Source organism: Pelobates fuscus, chromosome 4, assembly GCF_036172605.1.
Source record: "Pelobates fuscus isolate aPelFus1 chromosome 4, aPelFus1.pri, whole genome shotgun sequence".
In the NCBI taxonomy this organism is placed as follows: Eukaryota; Metazoa; Chordata; class Amphibia; order Anura; family Pelobatidae; genus Pelobates; species Pelobates fuscus.
This window is the reverse complement of record NC_086320.1, coordinates 72,622,149-72,646,435: the sequence shown is the minus strand read 5'-3', so window position 1 is coordinate 72,646,435 and position 24,287 is coordinate 72,622,149. Positions and strand designations below refer to the sequence as shown.

The following is a 24,287-nucleotide window of genomic DNA, read 5'->3' as shown; positions in this document are numbered from 1 at the left end:
TCGTACAAGCATGTTTGAGGCAATGTCACGAACCAAGAAGAGCTGAAATCTGGCCTTTGAGCGTAGATACCCCTAGGCCGGCTTCAAACCCATCTTGCAAAAAAGAAAGAATTCCCGGGACTGAGGCTTTGGCAGGATCCAAACCTCGAAGTGAACACCAGGTTCTGAACTTCATCCAAACCCTGAAATAGATTTTCGAAGTGGACAAGCGGACAGAAGACAGCAAAACGTCACATAAATGGTCAGAAAGACCATGACCTTGAAGGATCATCCTTGCAGCAACCATGCCGTCAGGTGAAACATCTCCAGGGTTTCTACGGGAAGAGTCACATTCTCTAATATGTGAGAAGAGATTAGGAGAGGCCAACGTGAGATGGTCATGTTTTCCACTTCTGAAAACCAACTTCTGTTTGGCCAGAAGGGCAGGACTGCCAAAATTCTTGCCTTCTCCCATCTTATTTTCTGAACAATCCGTGGTATAAGAGCGATAGGAGGGAAAACATAAGCCATGTCGAAGTTCCAAGGTATCGATAGACCGTCTAGGTACAGGGGTAGGCAACCTACGGCACTAGTGCCATGCACGGCACTCAAGGTGTCTTTGCACGGCACTCAAGGCTGCTAGAGCCAAACAGGCTCTGGCTTATCAGGAGTCCTAGTAAAACTTCAGATATCTGCTAATACGAAGAGGTTGTGAAGGACAATCCTCAATTTAAGCATTGTAGCACATGGAGGAAGTGATCTGAGATTAATCCACATGTATTAATCCACATGTAGTAAAGCAGCCCGCAGCTGCTGTTGCAGCTCCTGTCCTTGACCTGTACCTGGCCAGCCTGGTCCCCACTGGACCCCAGGGAAGTCACCCACACTGCTAGATATACACAGAAATGCAGAATAACCCTCCCCTCATACAAATAATACAAACAGCGCACACACAAACATACACACAATCAGCACAAACGTAACCCACTAACAATCCACATACATGCACACAACCCCACATGCAGCCTCTCACATGCAATACCCCAAACAGCCCCACATTACTAAACACACAATGTGACATATGCATCCACACACAATTCCACAAGCAGCCCCCATACACAGCCCACATTCATATGTATCATACACGATACCACAAACTACTAATGAACATTTACAATATAATATATACAATATAATGCACAAATACAACGATCCAAAGCAATTACAGTACAAATAACACAAGCAGAATACGGCAGCATACACACCTCAATTTAAAAAAAAATAGGACCGGCACGCTACGGGACATCACAATCCTATATCGGCACAGTGCTGCTAAAAGGTTGCCTACCCCTGGTCTAGGACATCTGGGTAATCTCCTGTACGGAGAGAAGCAAATCTTTGTACTTTTCTGTTTCTCCTTGTGGCCAACAAGTCTATCTCTGGCCTGCCGAAGTGTGAAACCAGCTCCAAGAAAACTTGGTTTAATAGCGCCCAGTCTGCCTGAGACCAATGGCTTCTGCTGAGGTCGTCTGCAATAATGTTTAGAGACCCTCTGATATGGGTAGCTGATATTGCGAGAAGATTCGCTTGGGCCCAAGACATTATGCGGTAGCAGAGATCTTGTAGAGCTTTCACATTTGTGCCTCCTTGGTGATTCAAATAAGCCACTGTAGTGGCGTTGTCCGACTGAATCCTCACTGTCTGATTGGTGATGACTGAACTGAAGAAAACCAGTGCCTTCCAAACCGCTTTTAATTCCCTGAAATTTGAGGAAGCGCATGCCTCTTCTCTGTTCCAAAGACCTTGATGGAACTGAGAACCTAACCGGCGGGAAGGAGACACTGCTGGGGCTGTAGAAGGAACATCAGCGGGGACAGAGCCCTCGTAACACGGATCACAATACAACTCCTTTCCTACTCCCACCTACCCTACCTTATTACGCTATCCCACCTTCTCTCCTCAACTTCCCCTGGTGGGCCGTTGGAGTGCTGGGGCGGGGGAGACCGGGAACGAGGGCTGAGGTAGTCGAACACGTGATACACAATACACTATACACCGGGCAAAGTGTACCGTACACAACATCACCACAATCTGACTCAGGCTTCCCACCCCCTGCGTCTCGGGACGCATAACGAGTGCTACTCGGAACGCAGGGAATTTACAGTATTGCTACACAACCACCACAAACACTACATCCTACCTCCGTTCAAAGCACACACCTGACCGCTTATGGACCCCATATCACCTGCACTCAGACGAGGTAGAAGGCATTCACCACAACATACCCTTAACTCAGGAAGAAACAAAATAGAGATCAGTGGAATGACGCACACCACGAACCCATACACAGACGGTGCACAAGTACACCTATATCTATGAATCTAGTGGAGTATAATCCAACCAGTACGATACACCACTGTAGCTACCGGGCACTGAGAGACCGACCACATGCACGACCTACGAATTACTAAGCTTGCATACTTCTTGGTCCCTCGTAGCTTTACCCTGAAACAGTCTCAAGCCTACGGAGCATACTCTGGTTATCGAAACTAGAAACACACAACACCATATTTTATGACTCTAAGTATTAAATATCGGTATATGGGACCTGCGTGTCCTTCATCATAGCTGGTCTGCGAACCCACCTGTTATTATATTGCTCCCGATGTTAACATTTCAGACATATATCACAACTGTCTTTACAAAAAAAAAAAAAAGTTTCCTTTTGATTGCTTGTTAACATGTAAAACTATCCGCGTTTACATTATTGTAACTTTCATTTTGGAAAATAAAAATCAGAATTACAAAAAACAAACAAAAAAAAACTGAGAACCTAGATGGGCGCCCCAACCCGTCTGGGAGGCATCTGTGGTTATCGTAATCCACTGTTTCTGTGCAAACGATAGGCCCTTTGAGATGTTGCTTCTGTCTTTCCACCAGTTCAGTTGTCTTTTCACCCCTTCGGATAGGTGGAAGGCAGAGTCTAGATCTTTCTGTTTTCGTGTCCATTGGGAAAGAATGTCCCATTGTAATGGTTTTGATTCCGCCTTTGCCCAGGCTACTGCCGGGATTGCAGAAGTGAGGAGGCCTAGAAACCTCATAGCATCCCTGATTGAGCTTAGGTTTTTCTGCAGCTTTGATATGGCTTTTAAAATCCTCATTTGTTTCTCTATTGGTAGAAAAAGAGAGAGGGACCGGGATTCTACCCGAAGACCCAAGAATTCTAGACTCAGTGACAGAGTCAACTTGGATTTTTCCAGGTTCAGGATCCAACCGTGATCTTTTAAAACCTTCATCGCAATCTCGAGATGAAGTTTTAGCAGTTTTCTTGATTGGGCTTTCAGGAACTAATCGTCCAGGTATGGAACAATCGAGATACCTTTCAGACGTAAAACTGCTGCTATGGGTGCCAGGATCTTTGTAAAAACTCGAGGAGCTGAGGACAGGCCAAAGGGAAGAGCCTTGAATTGCAAATGGAGAATCCTTCACTTTCTTGTTAGAACCGCAAATCTGAGAAACTTCCGGGAAGATTCTGTAACCGGTACATGGAGATAAGCATCTTTTAAATCTAACTTTGCCATGTAATCTCCCTTTTGTAAAATGTGCGTTACAGACAGAATACTTTCCATACGGAACTTCTGGTACGGTATGCAAGGTGTTGACTTGTTTCAGGTCTAGGATCGGCCGAAAGGATCCATCTGGTTTTTGAACCAGGAAAAGGCATGAGTAAACTCCCTGAAATTCCCAAAGTTTGGGTACCTTCTCTACCACATCTTTTCTTAAAAGAAGAAGAGCTTCTGTTAGGAGTGCATCTGTTTTTACCCTTGAAGGATAGCTTGACAGTAGGAAGGATGGACGTGGTCTTGACGAAAACTTTATTCTGTAACCTTCTGAAACGGTTCTTATAATCCACCCATTTGAAGTACTCTTTTTCCATTCGTGGGCGAAGAACCGAAGGCGTCCTCCAACTCTTTTGGCGTCAAAACTTCCTCTTTTTGTCTTGCCTGTTGGATTCCTGTCTAGACCACTGGCTGTTGTTCTCACCATGTTTTTGAAACCTGCGAAACCGCCCTTGGTAACGAAAGGACCGCTGACCCTTGTACTGAAATATTTTATATCCCTGGGTTCTTGATTCCAGAGGTAGGGCTTTCTTTGTTTCCGACATCTGTCTAATAATGTCTTCCAAAGGAGTACCAAAAAGTTTGTTCCTCTCAAAGGGTAATTCACATAAGGCTGCCTTAGACGCTGAATCAGCTGTCCATGTTCGTAGCCAAAGCGCTCTTCTGGCTACTGACGACAACCCCATAATTCTTGCTGATAAACGAAGAAACTCATCAGAGGCATCCGAAAGGAATTCATTGGATAGTTTCAGTAGGAACATGAGATGGGAAGGATCTGTATCGGATTTACCCATAAGGGAATCTTCCAGGGCTTGTAGCCAAACGCTCTGAGCTCTGAGAACCGCTGAACCTGCAATTTCAGCTCTGCACTGATATCCTGCGGCCTGGAATATTCTTCTACATGAAGTTTCGGCTAGTTTGTCCATTGGGTCTTTAAGCCCTGAGACTTTGCCAATGGGTATAGTGGTTTTCTTTGACAGCTGGGCAATCTGAATATCCACTTTAGGAAGATCTTCCCATTTTTTTTCAGACTGTAGCTTGAACAGCAGTTTAAAATGCTTTGAAATAAACGCACGTCTTTCAGGATTCTTCCATTCTCTATGAAGGAGATCCAAGATTTTAGGAGACATTGGGAAACCTTTAACCTTACCCTTGGTAGGTTCAGTTTCTTGTACAGCCGTCGTCACTTCTTTAATAAATTTCTTCAGCTCTTCTGGTGGAAAGCCCTCCTCCACACTTGAAGCCAGGCTGGAAATATCCGAAGGTGAAGAAAAAGAGCATTCTCCTGAAGAGACGTCAGACACCGAAGGAGATCTATTCCTCCTACGTTTTTTAGGCAGTTTCTCTTGAATAGCCGGTTCTTTCTTCACAGCATCTTTAAAAGACTCAAATGTCTGGGACAAATTTTCCTGAAACCAGCCCAGGAAGGATGCCATATCTGTCTGTTTTGCTTTCTCTAGTAATTCTGTAGAGCACTGATTACATGTCTTTTTGAAGAGGTACAGCACATTCCAGACAACATAAGTGTTTAGACTTGCTTGTGGCTTTTTTGGGGACAGATGTTGACATCTTGTCTTTATCTGCCTTATCCGGAGATATAGGACTGGACATATCTGTGAAACACCAGAATAGTAAATAATTAATAATAAATAAATTGATAAATAAATTGAAGCATGCATAAGTATAGGTGAATAAAAGGAGAGTTTAAAGAGTTAAATCTCACCTTAAATCCCCTAAGGTCCGTGTAGGAGGGCTGGTGACACGGAGAACCAGAACTGTACACCCACCCTTGGAGTCAGAAAGGTTCTGCACAGCTTTATATTCGAATTTATATTCAAAATTTTAACAATTTGGCGCCAAAACACAGTTTCGCACAGTAGCGCGATTCCGTGTTTGGTGGAACGCAACGCCTCCCGGGCGTGCGTTCCACCGCTGTGCGCATGCGTAATTCCGACGAGGAGGACCGCCCGGGAACTCATCGTGGAAGCCACAGAAAAGGCAGTACCCGGTCACGTTCCGTAACGCGAGACCGGAAGTACTGTGCCACTCAGTTCCCGCCCGGGGAGCTATCGAGCACTCACCTCCCCGAACAGCAGCCTGTGCTGATCGCACACTTCTCCACCAGACCGAGGGAACCTGTCCGTCCCGTTTGCCGGGACAAGAAGAACTGGTGTGTGATTATGGCTTGCAGGTTTTAAGGAGGCAGCAGGCGGAGCACAGCTATAAAGCTCAAAGAAGGGGGAGCTTCTTGTCCAAGACCGGAAGGAACATCCCACTTGTGAGTACTGCCACTATACGAAGGGAAAAACTCGACTTATACTCGAGTATATCCGGTATATGTAAAAGAAAATGAGAAAAACTACCCTATTGTTAGTATATGACAGTATCCTTCAGCGATATACATACACGGACAAATGTTGGAATTCTGACATTTAGTCTCTATGGTTTTCCCTGCTTCTGTGTGGGGAGTGAAGCAGGGAAAACCATAGAGACTAACCGTCGGTATTCAAAGATTGTCCAAAGCAACGTGCATATATATGGCTGAAGGATCCAGTCATATACTAAAGGTAGCGATGACGTTTTCTCATACAATTAGTTGTTGGGGAAAAAAAAAACTATTTCCTTTCAAAACTTGATGTAAATAATGATTATATAGATAAATATGTTAAAATAATAGTAATAGGAGAGAAATGATTGCTTCCCTTATATATATTTAATATTACCAAAAAAGCATGCTTAAACTGATGACAACAAATCTGCAAATAAACAAAAAATAATATTGTGCAGACTATCTGAATAATATAATATGGAATGCGGAATAAGGGAAAGATCTCACATGGACCAGAGCCCTATCACCCCCCTGGCTCTGGGTTTGCAAGGCTCCACTTTAGAGGGACAAATACCACACTATATAGAAAAGGTCTGTATGGTGTGTTCTATAGAAAATTTAAAAGTAAAATGCTATAGTTACCTGTTGAAATCTTGTTTGATGTTCTTCTCTACAATATTTTTTTCTTGTATCTTCTGTCTTCAAACTACTTTTTTTTTTCAAATGTAATTTAAGAAAAACAAAATCTAATCCATAACTTCTAATGAAGTGACAGAGGCTTTTTATATTCTCCACAAAGTGAAGACACTACCTTTGCCTGTATCCTTACATATAGGTGGACATAGTAAGTGTTTTTAAAAACATTTAACTGTAAAAAAAAAAAAGTTATATATATATAACTGAGGGGTAAAAGAAAGTACTTTGTGAAGATCTTCCTCTTTGTCCCCCTTCTCACATCTTAAGGGAAGGAAACTGAGACCAAGTTTACTCCCATGTTTAACAACATCTCCACCACCCACAGGCGAGGGACACAGGAAGCAGCATGAGTGTTCCTCTACTCACATATTTAAAGGAAAAAAATCCCCTGCACTCACGCTTTAACTCCTTCACTACCGGAGCATAAGCCTGAGCTCCAAAAAATACAACGTTTCAGTCCCCACTCGGGACTTTCTTCAGGGTCAAGTAACAGGACAACAGGACAACAGGTTGTCCTGTTACTTGACCCTGAAGAAAGTCCTGAGCGAGGACTGAAACATTGGTCATCATTTTTAACTTTACTTAACCCCTTAAGGACCAAACTTCTGGAATAAAAGGGAATCGTGACATGTCACACATGTCATGTGTCCTTAAGGGGTTAAAGGACCACTCTAGTGCCAGGAAAACATACTCGTTTTCCTGGCACTAGAGTGCCCTGAGGGTGCCCCCACCCTCAGGGACCCCCTCCCGCCCGGCTCTGGAAAGGGGAAAGTGTGAAAAACTTACCTTTTTCCAGCGGTGGGCGGAGAGCTCTCCTCCTCCGATCCTCCTCTTCTCCTCCCCGTCGGCTGAATGCGCACGCGTGGCAAGAGCTGCGCGCGCATTCAGCCGGTCACATAGGAAAGCATTCATAATGCTTTCCTATGGACGCTTGCGTGCTCTCACTGTGAAAATCACAGTGAGAATCACGCAAGCGCCTCTAGCGGCTGTCAGTGAGACAGCCACTAGAGGAAATAGGGGAAGGCTTAACCCATTCACAAACATAGCAGTTTCTCTGAAACTGCTATGTTTATGAAAAAATGGGTTAACCCTAGAAGGACCTGGCACCCAGACCACTTCATTAAGCTGAAGTGGTCTGGGTGCCTAGAGTGGTCCTTTAATAAAACATTGATATTTTAAAAGACCGGAGAGCAGCCACTCTGAATTGGATTCATATATTTAAAGGGTTACTCCAATATTGTGGGGAAAAAACAATTAAGCAAGAATTTGTCCTCTTACCTGAGTCCCTGGGTACCCGCTCTCAGCCAAAGACTGGCATTCTGGCAATTAAATTTACACAAAATTATCATCAACCAGCCCAGAACTCTAGTTCAGAGCTGGATGATGATCCCCAAATGAAGCTGCTGGAGGTGTTAAATTCCAAATGTGCAGGGTTTCATAGTGAAACACTGAACATATAGCCTCCAGGCAACTAGTACCCAGTAATTTCTTCTCATCTACCAATGTTAAATGTGCACTGTGGAACGCCCACTCAGTCTGCAGCATTCTGAAATCAACAGCAATACATGACCTGTTCATTTCAAAATTTCTCATCCTACTAGCACTTACTGAGACCTGGCTGACCCCTTCTGATATTGCTACTCCTGCTTCTTTACATTTAGGTGGCCTACAATTCTCCCACACTCCAAGACAAAACAACTGTAAAGGGTGCGGTGTAGGCATCCTTCTCTACCCTCAATGTACCTTTCAACCAATCTTCCCTGGCCCTGCCTTATTTTTTTTTTCCTTTGAAGTTCACACTGTCCATATATCTAAACCTACTCCTTTAAGAATTGGCATCATTTATTATTACCCTGGTCATCCTAGAATATTCATTGAACACTTTTCTTCCTGGCTGCCCCTCTTCTTCTCCTCTAGCACTCCACTGTCTTGACCTACAGCAATTCTCCACAAACCTCCAAAATCTCCGTTTACCCATCTCAAACATCACCTGCCCTAGCTCTGCAACCTCTTTTTACAACACCACCCTATCTTCTGAACTTGATATCATGGCACCTTCTGTTTTTAAACATTGTAAGTGACCCCGGTTGCAATCTTAGCACACTAAGCTAACCAATTACCTCCAAAAATGCTCAAGAACAGCTGAAAGCTGCTGGAGAAAGTCTCTGTCTGCATCTGACTCTACCTAAAATTTATGCTACAGTTTGACTCTATCCTCTGCAAAAGAAAACAATTTCAACACCCTCATTGCCATGCTCTTCCAAGAACCCAAACGCCTTTTTCACATGGTTAACTCTCTTCTTCGCCCAGTTGTTGCTCCTTCCCCCAAGTTATGTGACCACTACTAAATTTGCAAAGCACTTAATCGAGAAGACTTTTGTGATCAGGAAAGAGATCTCTAATCTCTCTCCTACCCCTGCCACTACTTCCTCCAAGATCCTTGAGAGAGTTGTGTAAGCTACATTGACCGACTTCCTTAAATCAAACTCTCTGCTCAACTGGCTTCAGTCAGAATTCCGCACTAGTCACTCTGTCGAAATGGCCCTGACCAAAGTATCCAATGAATTAATTACTGCTAATCCAGTGGTCTCCTAATTCTCCTTGACCTTTCTGCTGCTTTCGACACGGACGGTCATCAACAACTCATCCTCAGTAATCTTGGACTATGAGACTGTGTTTTCCTGGTTCTCTTCCTACCAGGTCTCTTTAATTTTTTTTTCTCTGGCTCTTCTTCTCCTCCACAACACTTCTATGTTGGTGTTTCCCTAGGTTCTGTCCCTGGTCCTCTACTGTTCTCGATCTATACTGCCTCCCTTGGTAAAGCCATCAGCTCTATTGGCTTCTAATATCATTTCTATGTGGAAAACCTGCAAATCTATCTGTCCTCTCCTGATTTCTCGCCATTCGTTCTTACTTGCATCTCTGACTGCGTCTTTGCTATTTCCACCTGGTTGGTTGCTCATATTCTTAAACTTCACCTGTCCAAAACAGAGCTTCTCGTGTTTCCTCCCTCAAGTGTTGCTACTCCTATGTCTGTCTCCATCCAAGTCAATGGCACTATCATCAACTCTGTCTCACAGGATTGCTGCCTCAGTGTTCTCTTTGTCTTTGACCTCTCCTTTGCCCCTAAAATGCAGTTGATTGCCAACTCCTGACGCTTCTATCTCAGAAACATAGCTACTTAATGCTAGATACGGCCAAGGTGCTTAACCATGCCGCTATAATCTTTCGCCTTGACTACTGAAATTGCTTCTTTGTGGTGTTGCGCATTCCCAGCTGGCCCTGTTACAATCTATAATGAATACATCTGCAAGGCTCATCATCCTATCTGGCTGCATCTGCCATGCCTTCCCCCTCTGTTAGACCTTACACTGGCTTTCAATAAAATATAGGGCTCAATTTAAAATTCTGGTGCTTGCTTACAAATCTCTACATAAAACTGCTCCTACCTGCCTATCCTCACTGATACACAAGTATGTCCCGTCCAGGGCTCAACGCTCTGCCGAACATCCGCGTCTATTACCTGTTCGTACTCGTACCGCGTAACGCCTTCACGACTTCTCTAGGGCTGCGTCGTTCCTTTGGAACTCCCTTCCCTGCTTCGTTAGACTCTCACCCAGTCTCAGTTCCTTCAAAAGATTATTAAAAACTCACTTTTTTAGGAGAGCATATCAATTAAACTGTTAATAGCTTTCCCTCCCCGCACCATGGTATTTTACCCTGATTTCTCTTCATTATGAACTATTCTAGCAACCTATTTTTTCCTGTACATGAAATACATTCTTCCCTTACCTCGTTTACCCCAATCCCTCTAGAATGTAAGCTCATTTGAGCACGACTGTTAGGAACATGTGTTTTTAATATATTTGTCTCTTTAAATAATTCTGTTCTTTTCCTTTAAGTTCACAGGTTCGCTGACAATTACAGCTATTTAAGTCCGCCCTGTTAGTGAACCTGTGCACTCCTAATGAGCTGACACCAGCCTGTTATCCTACTGCACCTTGCATGTTTCTACTAACTAATTTTTCAGGTCTCAGAATCTCCAGCTCAATTCAGAATGTATTTTCCACTTACCTCACTAGGAATTCCTTCAGAATCTAAAAATGAAATGCTTATACTCACCTTGTTTCCTGCATTTTTTCAATGGACTTCAAATATCTCCAACTTAGCTGCTGAAAGCTAAATTAACTTTCCTTTTTGTTTACACTCTCCTACAGCCAGCCAGTTAACCTGCCTTTATATTTATTTTTTTCCATATGGGAATTGCTTCCTGCAGGAATCACTGGCTTGCCTCCAGACTTGCATTTGAACAATCTGCCATGAACTTTGTTTGCTTTTCTACTACTAATTGGCTAATTAATTTACAAGGTGATCCAAGAAACACTAACTAAACCAATAAGTGGATAAAAACCAAGCACTAATCAATAATAACTATTAAAATTCAAAGTGAAGTATATAAAAAAATGTGCGGATATCTCTTTAACCCCTTAAGGACACATGACATGTCTGACACGTCATGATTCCCTTTTATTCCAGAAGTTTGGTCCTTAAGGGGTTAAGGTGCATAAAATTACATGCAAACCAAAACACACGGTGTAAACTTTATTGTATATTAAAGTGCTTTTGCTAACAGTGCGAATGTTATTGTACAACAACCAACACAGAAAAAAGTACTACAATAAAACCCACAAGTTGTTGCGCAAACCAATATAAAAGAGATAGTAAGTATTTTATACTTTTTTTTTTTTACTAAGAGTGTTAAATAAGTATTTTTATACTTTGTTTACCATTTCTCTTACATAGAAACATAGAATAGAAACATAGAATGTGGCGGCAGATAAGAACCATTCGGCCCATCTAGTCTGCCCAGTTTTCTAAATACTTTAATTAGTCCCTGGCCTTATCTAATAGTTAGGATAGCCTTATGCCTATCCCACGCATGCTTAAACTCCTTTACTGTGATAACATCTACCACTTCAGCTGGAAGGCTATTCCATGCATCCACTACCCTCTCAGTAAAGTAATAATTCCTGATATTATTTTTAAACCTTTGTCCCTCTAATTTAAGACTATGTCCTCTTGTTGTGGTAGTTTTTCTTCTTTTAAATATAGTCTCCTCCTTTACTGTGTTGATTCCCTTTATGTATTTAAATGTTTCTATCATATCCCCCCTGTCTCGTCTCTTCTCCGAGCTATACATGTTAAGATCCTTTAACCTTTCCTGGTAGGTTTTATCCTGCAATCCATGAACCAGTTTAGTAGCCCTTCTTTGAACTCTCTCTAAGGTATCAATATCCTTCTGAAGATACGGTCTCCAGTACTGCGTACAATACTCCAAGTGAGGTCTCACCAGTGTTCTATACAATGGCATGAGCACTTCCCTCTTTTTACTGCTAATACCTCTCCCTATACAACCAAGCATTCTGCTAGCATTTCCTGCTGTTCTATTACATTGTCTGCCTACCTTTAAGTCATAATCACCCCTAAATCCCTTTCCTCAGATGTTATATTAGATTGTGCACCAACTTGTGGGTGTTATCGTATTAATTTACAAGGTGAAGCAACCTATTTTATTTAGCAAAGAATGCTTTCTTTCTTGCTTACTTTGTTCTTATTCAAACTGTCTGATCTAAAAAAAATACCGGATTTATCGGCGTATAACACGCACTTTTTCTCCCTGAAAATAGGGGGAAAATGATGGGTGCGTGTTATACGCCGATATCCCATAATTACTTACCTGTCTTGAAGCGTGGGCCGGTGTTCAGCGCGCACCGCGGTACTGGAACTTCAATTTCAGGTTCCGGTTTCCGGCGGGACTGAAAGGAAGTGTGCACACTTGTGCACACTTCCTTTCAGTCCCGCCGGAAACCGGAACCTGAAATTGAAGTTCCAGTACCGCGGTGCGCACTGTGAAGCCGGCCACGCTTCAAGACAGGTAAGTAAATATGGGACAAGAGGGAAAGTGCACTAGGGGACACTATGGGAGGGGGGGGGGGGCACTATGGGAGGGGAACACTATGGGAGGGGGGGCGGACACTATGGGATGAGGGGGGGGGACACTATGGGAGGGGTTGGAGAATACTATGGGAGGAGGGGAAGAATACTATGGAATGGGGGGGAACACTATGGGATGAGGGGGGAAACACTATGGGAGGGGGTGGAGAATACTATGGGAGGGGGGGAGAATACTATGGAAAGGGGGGGAACACTATGGGATGAGGGGGGGAACACTATGGGGGGGGAATACTATGGAAAGGGGGGAAACACTATGGGAGGGGGTGGAGAATACTATGGGAGGGGGTGGAGAATACTATGGGAGGGGGTGAAGAAAGGGGGGGAACACTATGGGATGAGGGGGGGAACACTATGGGAGGGGGTGGAGAATACTATGGGAGGGGGGGAAGAATACTATGGAAAAGGGGGGGAACACTATGGGAGGGGGGGAGAATACTATGGAAAGGGGGGTGGGACACTATGGGAGGGGGTGGAGAATACTATGGGAGGGGGTGGAGAATACTATGGAAAGGGGGGGGACACTATGGGATGAGAGGGGGGGAATACTATGGGAGGGGGGAAATTTCCTGGAATTTCCTTCTGAAAATGAGGTGCGTGTTATACACCGGTGGGTGTTATACGCCGATAAATACGGGACTTTCATGTTTATTTTATCTAATTTTTGCCAAATAAAGTCTCTGCAAATTGATGGACTATTTTATTTCCTGAATGATCTGTAAGGAACAGGAGTGAATATGACAAGAGCGCTCAACACCCTCTGTTCCTGTACGTCCAGCTCGTCTTGTTGCGAATACATACCCGTTAGTCCACCTATTGTACAGTGCGGAATTTGTTGGCGCTTTATAAATAATAATAATAATGATAAATGGCTAGAGTGGTCATGGTGATTGGAATAACCATTTAACTATTTAAAAGCTGCCCCCATTGCTCACACGCATAGTTAGCTCTCCTTTGTACTTCTCATTTCACAAATCCACAGCTTAGGGTATAAAGGAAGTGTGGCTGCCAACACACTCTCTTATTTAACCCCTTACCTGCATATCATGAGTAAAGTGCCTAGTGGGACGAATTCCAATCGTCAGAATGGCAAATTGTTTAAAATCTGCCCTCTAATTTCCCACTTTAATCACATGTTTGAAAGGCTCTATGTCCCCGCAAAAAAGATCTGTATAGATGAGTCCCTGGTCTAGAGCAAATAGTATGCTCTTGTTCATAATGTGAACTGATGAGCTGCTTATATTTAAAAATAGATGTGGAATTTGTGGGTTAATTTGCAATCATGGTCTGTTGAAATGCTCTAAAGTGTTACAAAAACACTTATCAAAATATCCCTTTTGAGATACCATGAGGTGCTGGTAGTTTGAACAAGCAACCTGCTAGAATGCTATAAAATAGGACACAAACCCAGCATCAAAATTTAAAATCTGAAAAAAACTGAAATGGCTGTGTCTCATATTTTCCCTTTAAACATCCACATATACCTGGCAAAGGTACACATGGGATATTGCAGTACTCAGAAGGCATATTAGGTGCTATACTGCCATAGCACACATAAAGATTACAAAATATGCAAGAACATTTCAATGTTTGTGTCAAAAAGGCAGAAAAAACACTTATTTCCACTACTCTTGGTACAAACTAGCAAAAAAATGACCAACAATAAGGATCAAATTATGCCATTTGAGATATCCTGAGGTGTCTGCTTTAAGAAATGGTATGCCTTTGTGAGGTAGTTTGAACTAGCAACCTGGCAGAATGCTCCAAACTGAGACATAGCTACATAAAATCTATGAAAATTCACTCTTAAAGGGACAATATAGGCACCCAGACCACTTCAGCTCATTGAAGTGGTCTGGGTGCAGTGGCTCAGTCTCCCTTACTCCTGTGATGAAGAATATTGCAGGTTTTGAGAAACTACAATGCTTACACTGCAGGACTAAGACAGCCTCTAGTAGTTAAATGTCCCCTAAATGATGCATGGGGACATCCAGCGTCAGAGAAATCACCATAGGAAAGGGTTGACTTGCCACAAATGCGCATTAGGTCCCCCCACCAGGGGGAGGAGACAGAGCACTGACCTAGCTCCAAACGACATCAAGGCTGGAATCGGGTAAGTAACAAAAAGGTGGGTTTTTTTTAATTCTTTCTGAGCTTTGGGGGAGGGGTACCAGAAGATACAGATTTGTATCCTAACATTATAGAATCCCTTTTATCCCCTAAGGACCAAACTTCTGGAAAAAAAGGGAATCATGACATGTCACACATGTCATGTGTTCGTAAGGGGTTAATATTCTGAAATCCTCACCTCTCCTATATGGCACAGCAACATCAGAAATTAGTGACAATGTCATTTTTTTGTCAGTGACAAACATCAGATTTACAAAATATCCAGAAGAAATGCAACGTGCATGTACAAAAATGTGATGCCGGAAGCCAGGATATAACGTCACTCCAGCCCCAGGTAGATAAGAGAAGAAGGTCCAGGCACTCCAAGTGCTTGAAGGGGCATATTTATTTGGAACACAGTGTTACCAGCAGCAGTGTATCAACTCAAATGGGTCTTTCTCAAGAAAGACCCATGAATAAATGGCATGCGCCGGAGCAGTGCCAGAAGAGCTTAAAGATTACAGGATTATAGCTATCCCACTGGTCCCCAGGCAAAGGAACCACTCCAGCTCTCCCAAAGGTAGGAAGGCTGAATGGATGTAAATTAAAACAAAACAAATAAATAATAATTTGTGTGTGAGAGAGAATGTGCATGTGTGTCTGTCAGTGAGTATGTGTGTCTCTGTTAGTGAATATGTGTGAGTATTGGTAATTTAAAGGGAATCTACAGTCACCAATGACTACAGCTTAATGTAGTGGTTCTGGTTTCTATCGTGTCTATGTCCCTTAAGAGAAAAGCAGTGTTTACATTGCTGCCTAGGAACACCTCTAGTGGCAGTCACTAAGATGGCAACTAAAGGTGCTTCCTAGTCCAGTGCTGCACAATGTACAGTTCTGGTGTTCAGCATCTCCACAAACTGCATGGAGTCACTGAACATTCCTCGTAGAGATGCATTGAGTAAATGCATCTCTATGAAGAGATGCTTATTGGCACAGTGCAGTGTTTTGTAGCACAAATGCATCCCAATGCTTTCCTGTGGGAAAGCATTAGATTTGCTGAGTTCTTTTTTTTTTTTTTAAACAATTTGTGTGAGTTACAGCCATGGGGCATGTGGCTAGGGCAGCATAAAAAAGAATCAAAATCAGCAGAGAATTGAGCAGTAGGACTGCAGGGGCATGATCAATACACAAAAACTGTGTTATTAAGATAAAGTTGTTTTGGAGGCTATAGTGTCACTTTAACTTCTGGCACTCAAGGCCTTAATAGTTTTGGAAAAAAATCAAACTGATTATCCAATATATTTTATATTTCAATTGGAAAAATTATATGGACCAAACTATTCAAACCAGATAATTCGGAAGAACCAAGTTTTTCTTCTGTGTAAATGTCTGATGATCATATTAATATATGAATATTTTGCGAATGCATACAATCATAGCGCAAATAGACAAATGTTTGAATATTTGACTAGTTTTTTTTTTTAACAATGATAACGGCCCCCCATTTTTTAAATTAATTTTTTTCATAATTGGCAATTTCTATTGTTTTTCATGAGAATGGCCCACCATTTTAACATGGAACACTCTAATATGTCTCCCGTTATATATATGATTTCTAGAGACACAAATGTATAAAAATTAGTATTTTCTACCCAAATCGTTTGTATTAATAATACTGTGGAGATAATATTTTAGTCATTACATAATGTCTCCGCATACCTAGCTTGAGGAACATCAATATTGGATGAAACCACCTTGCGCTTTTCCTCAAGAAGATAGATTGACCGTCTGTAGTCTTGTTTCATTTCTGAATCATGTTCAAAGCCCCTTCTGGAATTTTCCGACTCCAAGTCCTTTCTCATCTGGGCAGCCATTTGTAGATTTGGTGTACAATAGTGGCCTGCTTTAGGTTCCATTGCAGAATTAGCGCACACTCCCTGCAACAGGAAATTCACACCAAATTACCACACCTGAAATTCACCAATAGATATACAGATTTTCCAGACTATATAAATGAATGACTAGTAGTAATAAAAATATGGACAGTGACCGTGGCACTTGATTGTGTTGATTTTGAAAACAAAAAGTAAATCTAACTCAAGAGGTAAATTCAGGAACTGCTGTTAAATTTTGCTGAAGTGTTCATTTGTGAAGAGTCTGCCCTCTTCTTTTCCATAATACAAAAAGTTCAGATTTCAATAGAAATTGGCACTTTTTTTTTTAATTCCTTATTTTGTTGTGCATTATTATTCAATCATATGGTATCAAGAACATGTCATTGTATGACTTTAGAACATCAAAAATTCAAGTATTTTCCTTCAAACATGTCAGATGCACTGCACTTTTTTTTTTTTTTTTAAGTCTAACGTGCGGGTTACTTATATAACAGTCTAATGTATAACAAGGCATACAGTGAGGCATATATGGTAAACAAAGATTATAGTATTTCCTTGCTAGTGGACCGATTGTCCTAAGCTGAGGTGTATCAGAGTGTGTCTATGCTTGTATTGATGGGCAGGTGTTGGGAGGCACTTTGGTGTGGCGATGTGGGGTCCAGTGTTGAGGCGTCTAGCTTATGGTGTCTTTTGTTGTGGTCCTTATTTGTGTGTTGGTCCTAAGGACCTTTGTCAGTCGAGGGGGTGTGGGTTTGGAGCGTGTGCTCCCGCTCGGTGTATCGGGTTAGCCTCTCCTGCAGCTATGTGTTGGTGTGGGGTCTGCTTTTCCTGGATGGATGACCCCAGTTGAGGGGCTCCGGGTAGGGGTGGTGGGATTTTTCTACGCTTAGTGCTCTCTGTGATATTGGGGAGCGCCCTCCTATTACTCTCGTGTGATGTGTGGTTGCCAGCTGGTTAACGTATAGGTGAGACAGCAATTAAGAAAAACAATGGGGTTAAGCATAGCCTTTTCATATGAGATATTCCGTATAGGGAACCAGAGAGAAAAATTATAGTAAAAAATAATTAAAATAAAAAAATATATAAAAATGCAGATAAACGTATACTGTTGGTCATCTGCTCTTTGTCGAAGTTCAGGTTACTGGGGTCGGTCTATCACCATTCCTTGGCACATATGGAGTTATGTGGTCTGGGTCCCAGTCCTGTTGTCTGCGGGAAGCAGGCAGATTATTTTGTGCGTTTGGAATGTCCAGGGCTTGGAACAATGCAGGGTCCTCTGCTGGCGAGGATAGCTGGCATGTCGCTCCGTTCTTCTCCACACATAGGGATCTCGGCGTCGACCATCTGTAAGAGATCCGTGCAGCGAGTAGTTGGTCGGTTACGGGGCTCATGGAACGTCGCCATTGAAGGGTGGACCAGTGCAGGTCCTGGTAGAAGGAGAGAACAGATGATTCAAAGGTATAGGGTGTTTCCCCCCTTAATGCTGCCCAGATGCAGCCTTTATCAAGAAGCATTTGACACCTGGCTATCACGTCTCGTGGAGCCGTCGCAGGAGCTTTTGGAGATTTTGGAGCAGCCGTCAAAGACTATCTCCTTGGCTTGTGTTGCCAGTATCAGTGAGGCCACCAGGCGTCGCAGATAGTGCGGTAGCTCGTCAGGTAGGACTGCGTCTGGGATGCCTCTTATTTTTATATTGGCTCTGCAGCTGCGGTCATCAAGAGTGTCAGCTCTCAGGGCTAAGGAGGTTTGGGTTTTCTGCATTTGTTGCATTGCTTCTTTGATAGTGGAGACTTCTTGGCGCAGGTCAATTATAGCCTCCTCCGAGGCCTGGGTTCTGGCTGTCACTGCTTGCACTTCTACCTTCACCAGGTCGAGACCTGCTGCAAACAACTGCTTGATGTTCTGCAGCAGGTTTGCTATGTCTTGTTTTGTGGAGGGTGTATTAGGGTCCTCTTCAGGACTTCTTGCGGGTGCTTGCGGCCGTTCTAAGGGTACGGGGTTCAGCTCCTCTGCTGTTTGTCTGGGCGGTGGTGTGCAGGCCTCACCTTCCGCTTGGGTGGCCATCTTGGAAGGTAGGTTGTTTTTGGGATCGGCGACCCATGTTGTGTGTGGTCGGTCTTCCAGCCGAGTAATAAAGCAGGTCCTCCAGTGATAATGGCAGCGTGGAGGTTGCGGGCTGCTGACAGGCGCGAAAGGTCTTTATTCGTCGGCGTGGTGACATGCCTGCCGGAGAACACAGAAAAGGCATCTGGCGGCTCCACACCGTGCTGGGGAGCAGTATCAGCGGAGATGGTATCGAGGTATTGCGTTTTGCCTAGTAATTTTAGTAGATTTTGTGTAGTTAGAGCCAGAGCTCTAGATTATGGCATCCACTGCCCACTGGAAACTGGTCTGCCCACTGGAAACTGGATCCTGGTCTTGGGTGAAGGACGGCGAGACCCCGGCGCAGCTGCATCGCTGGAAGTGGGGTCTGCAGTGCATATTGTGTCTGGTGGAGGGCTGGGATTCCTCGCTGAGCACTAGTAGCATCGATTGGCGGAGGCACTCGGTCGGAGTGCCAGGCGGTCCGTCACAAACGTCTTGTCCAATTACAAGAAGCATTGATTGACAGGGTTATGATCTAAACACATAGTTTTGTCTGGATGGACAAAATCTGTTGAAAATGGCTGAACGCTGACAGGAATGGCAACTCTCATATTTACTAAAGTCAAATCTAGTCAAAATTCAATCAGATTTGCAGCAATGTCCCAGATGCATTCGGACCATATTAAAATATGTGCTTTCACATCCAAATCCTATACAAAGTATTGGATTCTAAAGATTCATAAAGCACTGGTTTTTAGAAAATTGGTGACCGATTGCATCAGGTGGGATGTATGTTTGGAAATTATTATTCACTTGCTTTTTGCAAGCAAACAATAATTAAAGATACTTTTGGCAAGCTGGCAGTGCTAGCAGCCAGCGGGCAAACAGTTAAAAAAACACAGCTCTGTGAGGGTTAACCATGTAGCGTTTGAAGTGTGGACATTAGGTCCCTTCATTTAGTAAGTAGCCCCCACCCACAGACCGCAGACACAAGGATCATTGTCATCCTTCCGTTTTTTAATTCTTAGTCCTATTCCCAATGCCCACACATAGGGGTTCTATGCCCCCAACATTAGTTGATGTCCAATTGCTGCCCAGTCGCTAGTTTTAAATTCTTAGTAGATATGACATCCAGCAAGTGGGCGTAGGGAGGTTTATAACCTCCCTTATAGTAATATATTTTTTCATTGACCCTATAGGCATTTTTATAGATTTTTTTAATTGTCACAAGGTAATATCCCAAAACGCAGAGGTTAGAACAGCAAGGGACAAGACAAGGATATAACGTATTACCTGGCCTTAGAATGGCCGGACTAAACGTTAGACCAGGCATAGGCAACCTTTGGCACTCCAGATGTTTTGGACTACACCTCCCATGATGCTTTGCCAGCATTCTGGGTGTAAGAGCATTATGGGGGATGTAGTTCAAAACATCTGGAGTGCCGAAGGTTGCCTATCCCTGCGGTAGACCGAGGTAAAGCGTAGTCAGAGACGAGACGAGGTCAGGGTAATAGAGAGACCGCAAAAACAAGTCAAGTACACGGCAATCGGAGATGTAGGCAAACAAGACAGAAAAAGGGTTAAAGATAAATTCAGAGTCAGGAACAAAGCTAAGGTCAATACCAGAATAAACACAATAGATCAAGGAACGCACTAAAGAGTACTGATGTAGCGCGCCACGGGTAACCCGACTAGTTACCTCCGCTAATTCCTTCACTCAGCCACTATGGAACCATTAAAACATGTAGACATCCATTCTCCCAGTAACCAGACGGAACATAGTTCTGGAAGTCAACTGATTTATTTTCGACCACACATGGGCTTTTATGCACAAACTCCTACATGGGGTCTCCAATACAATAACACAGAGGTTTCAATTCCAACATCCTCTGTGCCTGAGAGACAATTGCGTGCGAAAAACCTTTTCAATTGTCTCTCAGGTACAGAAAATTGATACAAAATATACAGTACCCCAAAAGTGCCCCAACCATAACTAGGAACCCTACAAAAGTTATATCCCTGGAAAGCACCGATCTGAGTGTATAACATATCCATAGATCACTCAGATCGGTTTGGTGAAACGGGAATGCCACCGGGTTAAAGTTTTGACTAGCCGGACACGAGGCGCTAGCCCAAAACAGTTACAGGGAAATAGGTGTCCTGGCCTGTCTATGTTCGGAGGTTGCTGTGTGAACACCATGCAAGGGATTCTCTTAGTTTCAGGGTACGAATGCTCCGTCGGTTCGGTAGTTTATATGTCCCAAACGTCGTTCTCATAGCTGGTCGGGAACTAGAACGGGCAGTGGTCTAATCTTTACTGGGGTTTGTGCAAGTGCCTAACCGAAAAGAGTTCCAGGCACTAGATGACCAAGTGCCGCTGCCCATGTTCGGGAGCAGGGGAAGTGGGGGGAGTATTCATTAATTACTTCCCTTGCGGTTTCGCACTTAAGTTTCTGGTGTAATGGGTTAAAGGGGTGGTCCTCGTTTGGGAGACGAATGGAGGGAGTTCGTATATAGCAACTCCAGAAAAGAAAAGGGAAAAAAAACTTGAAAGGGGCAAAAGGTAAGGAATTGGCGGTAGGTTCCGCCACAGTACTAAAACAGAAACCACGATAGGGCAAAGTGGATAGGGCTAGGGAAGTTTAGATAACCTTTAGTTAACATTTGATTGGCCCATGCCTATGCCCCCAAAACATGTGTTGGGTGTGCCAGAATGACGTGTGCCAATGGGAGCCTGAACCATCTTGTGGCTCCCACTGCCCCTTTAAGAGCACACTCGTGATGCGAGCCACTCTCCTAGTGCGATGTGGACCACGTGACCGCTCACTGCGGCCCGCTCAGAAAAGGAGATCAAGTCACGTCTCGAGCTGAGGACCCCGGATAAGGTAAGTGGTTAATCCTCACAGCGCTGAGTGTTTTTAACTAGTAACAGATTTAATAAACAAGATTTGAAGCCTGGATTTGAAACATTCGGGTCCAGATCTCACCCGTCCGGCGCGTTTGATCCAGCTAAAATTCAGACCTACCGGTAATTCAGGGTCATTTAGAGTCTGAATTGCAAAATCCAAATGTTGTTAAAGAGGATGAACAATTTCCGTATTTTGCAGTTTATATAACCCTTATGCAGCCAGATTGTTTTGCCGTGCTCAGTACGGAGCAATTCAGACTTTAGCGAATAAATCTGTGAGAATTTCACGTCATTCTGTAATACATAAGGACGTTGAAAGTTAAGAACTGAGTCTGACTCAGTTTTCACAGTAGAAGCACCGTATAGCAGCTCTCGGTTAAATGTAAAGGTATACTTAACCATGCAATGAAAATTTAGAAAATTTCTTCAAAACAGCAAAGTTTTACGTAGCGGGAGCTATAAGCCATGGACACTACAAACAGATCATTTCACTAGGTGTCTAGTGTCTTTTATAGTGTTTTTTTGTTTGTTTGTTTTTTTAGGGTAGAAGCGATTTGGGGTATGTTCTGCTAATGTATATATATCTCTTACAGCTGTGTGATAACATTTTTTAGATGTTATATCGCAGTTAGGAGGGAATTGAAGAAACCATGTGCCATGCTAATTACTGATGTAGGTTTTTGCCAGGCTGATAGGGATTATATTTTCACGATATAACCTAGAGAACAATTTACGTTGTGGTTGTTGGCGGTGTGCATGATTTGATGGTAAGGATGGCGAGAATGCGTTCAGTATATAGGGCAAACCATGTGTTCAAATCAGACATGCTTTATTTTCCAGTTGCTTTACATTTCAAAGACAACATTAAATTTTTCAGACATAAAACGTGCCACGCAGGTTCATGGCTGTGAAAATAAAAACAATGCCCAATCCAGAGGAATCATGCATTCGCAATGCCTAACAATGTAGATAGAATAAAGTTGAGACTGAATGACAAAGGAGAGGCTTTTGACAAAGAAGCTTTTATCCTGCATGTTATTGATGCACAATCCTCTCTGCAACTGTTCAACCCATTGCACGAGCAAGGCTATTCTTTCCCCGCATCTTATACCACTCAGGCAATATAGTAAAACACATTTGCAAATAAGTACCCAGTCAACTTTTTGTTCTTTTTGTTTCCTTATCAATACCGTTTTCTAGTCTAGCTGTGAATGTTAATTTATGGCAACTACCAAATGCAACATGTAGACTGGACGCAGAAGAGACTCAATAGATTATGATAGAGAACAATTGCAAGGTTATATTCAGGGCTCAAAGTTGTCCCTCCCTCACTAGCCATTGGCCAGTGAAAATTCAGCTCTGGAGAGTAGAAATTTACCGCTGGTGCGTGCCGCAGACCTTCCAATATTGCAGTGGCTAGTAGCTTTTAGGCTTGTCCAGTAGCGTAGGATTTAAAATTCTGACTGACTGCTGGTGAGTCTGCTAGAGACTTGCTGACCCATCTGTTGTCAAGCATTGTTCGGCAGTCATACTGATGGTAAATACCATCTGCATTTAACAACAATAATGCTCTCTGTGAGATGCCAAGCTCATTCCATTGTTTGCATGACTGCTGACCAAAGCTGTACATCTTTTGATTTGTGTTGACATTTCAGAGAAATTTCCAGCTCGATATTTGTAATAGAGAAATCAGCACTATGGAAATTTGGGTTGCATGCAAAGAGATGTATCAAAGTATCATGTTCTGAAAATGGTGGCAGTCACCATGGAAACCACTGGTGACTCCTCCTATTTTGTTTCAGAAGACAACATTTCTAAAAATGTCTCTAAGGCAGTGTTTCCCAATTGTGGTTCAACGAGAACACAAATTGGGTTCCGCCAAAATTTCGGTACACAAAATGGCCGCCACGATAATTAAGGCGGGTGGCGAGGGAGCACTCTCCCCTGCTCAGCTCCCTTGCGCGCACAGCAGTGATGCCAGAGCTGGAATGTGACGTCACTCTGTCTCCAGCATCACTAAGAGGCGCGCGAGGGAGCTGAGCAGATAGTTCACTGCTCCCTCACCGCCCACACTGTACACCCACATGCCAGCCACTCAGCCCAGCAGCCCCACTGGACCCCAGGGACTGCACACCAGCCGCTCAGCCCAGCTGCCCCTCTGGACCCAGGGACTGCACGCCAGCTGCTCAGCCCAGCAGCCCCACTGGACCCCAGGGAAATAGAGATACCATGCCAGCACTCCCAAAGGTAGGGAGGCTGGATGGAGTGAAATTTTAAAAAATAAATAGTGTGTCTGTCTGTTAAGGAGTTTGTATGTGTGTTTGTCAGTGAGTGTGTGTGTTGGTTACTGAGAGTGTATGGGTGTTTGTCAGTGAGTGTGTATTTGTGCTTGTCAGTGAGAGTGCATGTTTGCATGTCAGTGTGTGTGTATGTGTATTTGTCAGTGAGAGTGTATATGTGCTTGCCAGTGAGAGTATATATGTGTTTGTCAGTGAGAATGTATGTGTGCTTGTCAGTGAGAGTATATATGTGTTTGTATGTGCGTCTGTCAAAGAGTATGTATGTCTGAGTGTTAGTGTGTGTATGTGTGTGTCAAGTTTTGTGTATGTGTCACTGTGTGTATGTGTGTGTGTGTGTGTACGTCAGTATGTGTA

General features: G+C 43.3%; 1 protein-coding gene across 2 annotated transcripts in view; it reads right to left on the bottom strand.

Moving 5' to 3' along the window:
• The window catches only part of ZNF704 (zinc finger protein 704), a 112,264-nt gene that overhangs the window by 75,863 nt on the left and 12,114 nt on the right, over window positions 1-24,287 (bottom strand). For both annotated transcript variants that reach the window (XM_063450362.1, XM_063450363.1), the window contains exon 2: window positions 16,465-16,682. In XM_063450362.1, the coding sequence (XP_063306432.1) occupies window positions 16,465-16,682 (218 nt within the window). The remainder of the gene's footprint in view (window positions 1-16,464; window positions 16,683-24,287) is intronic.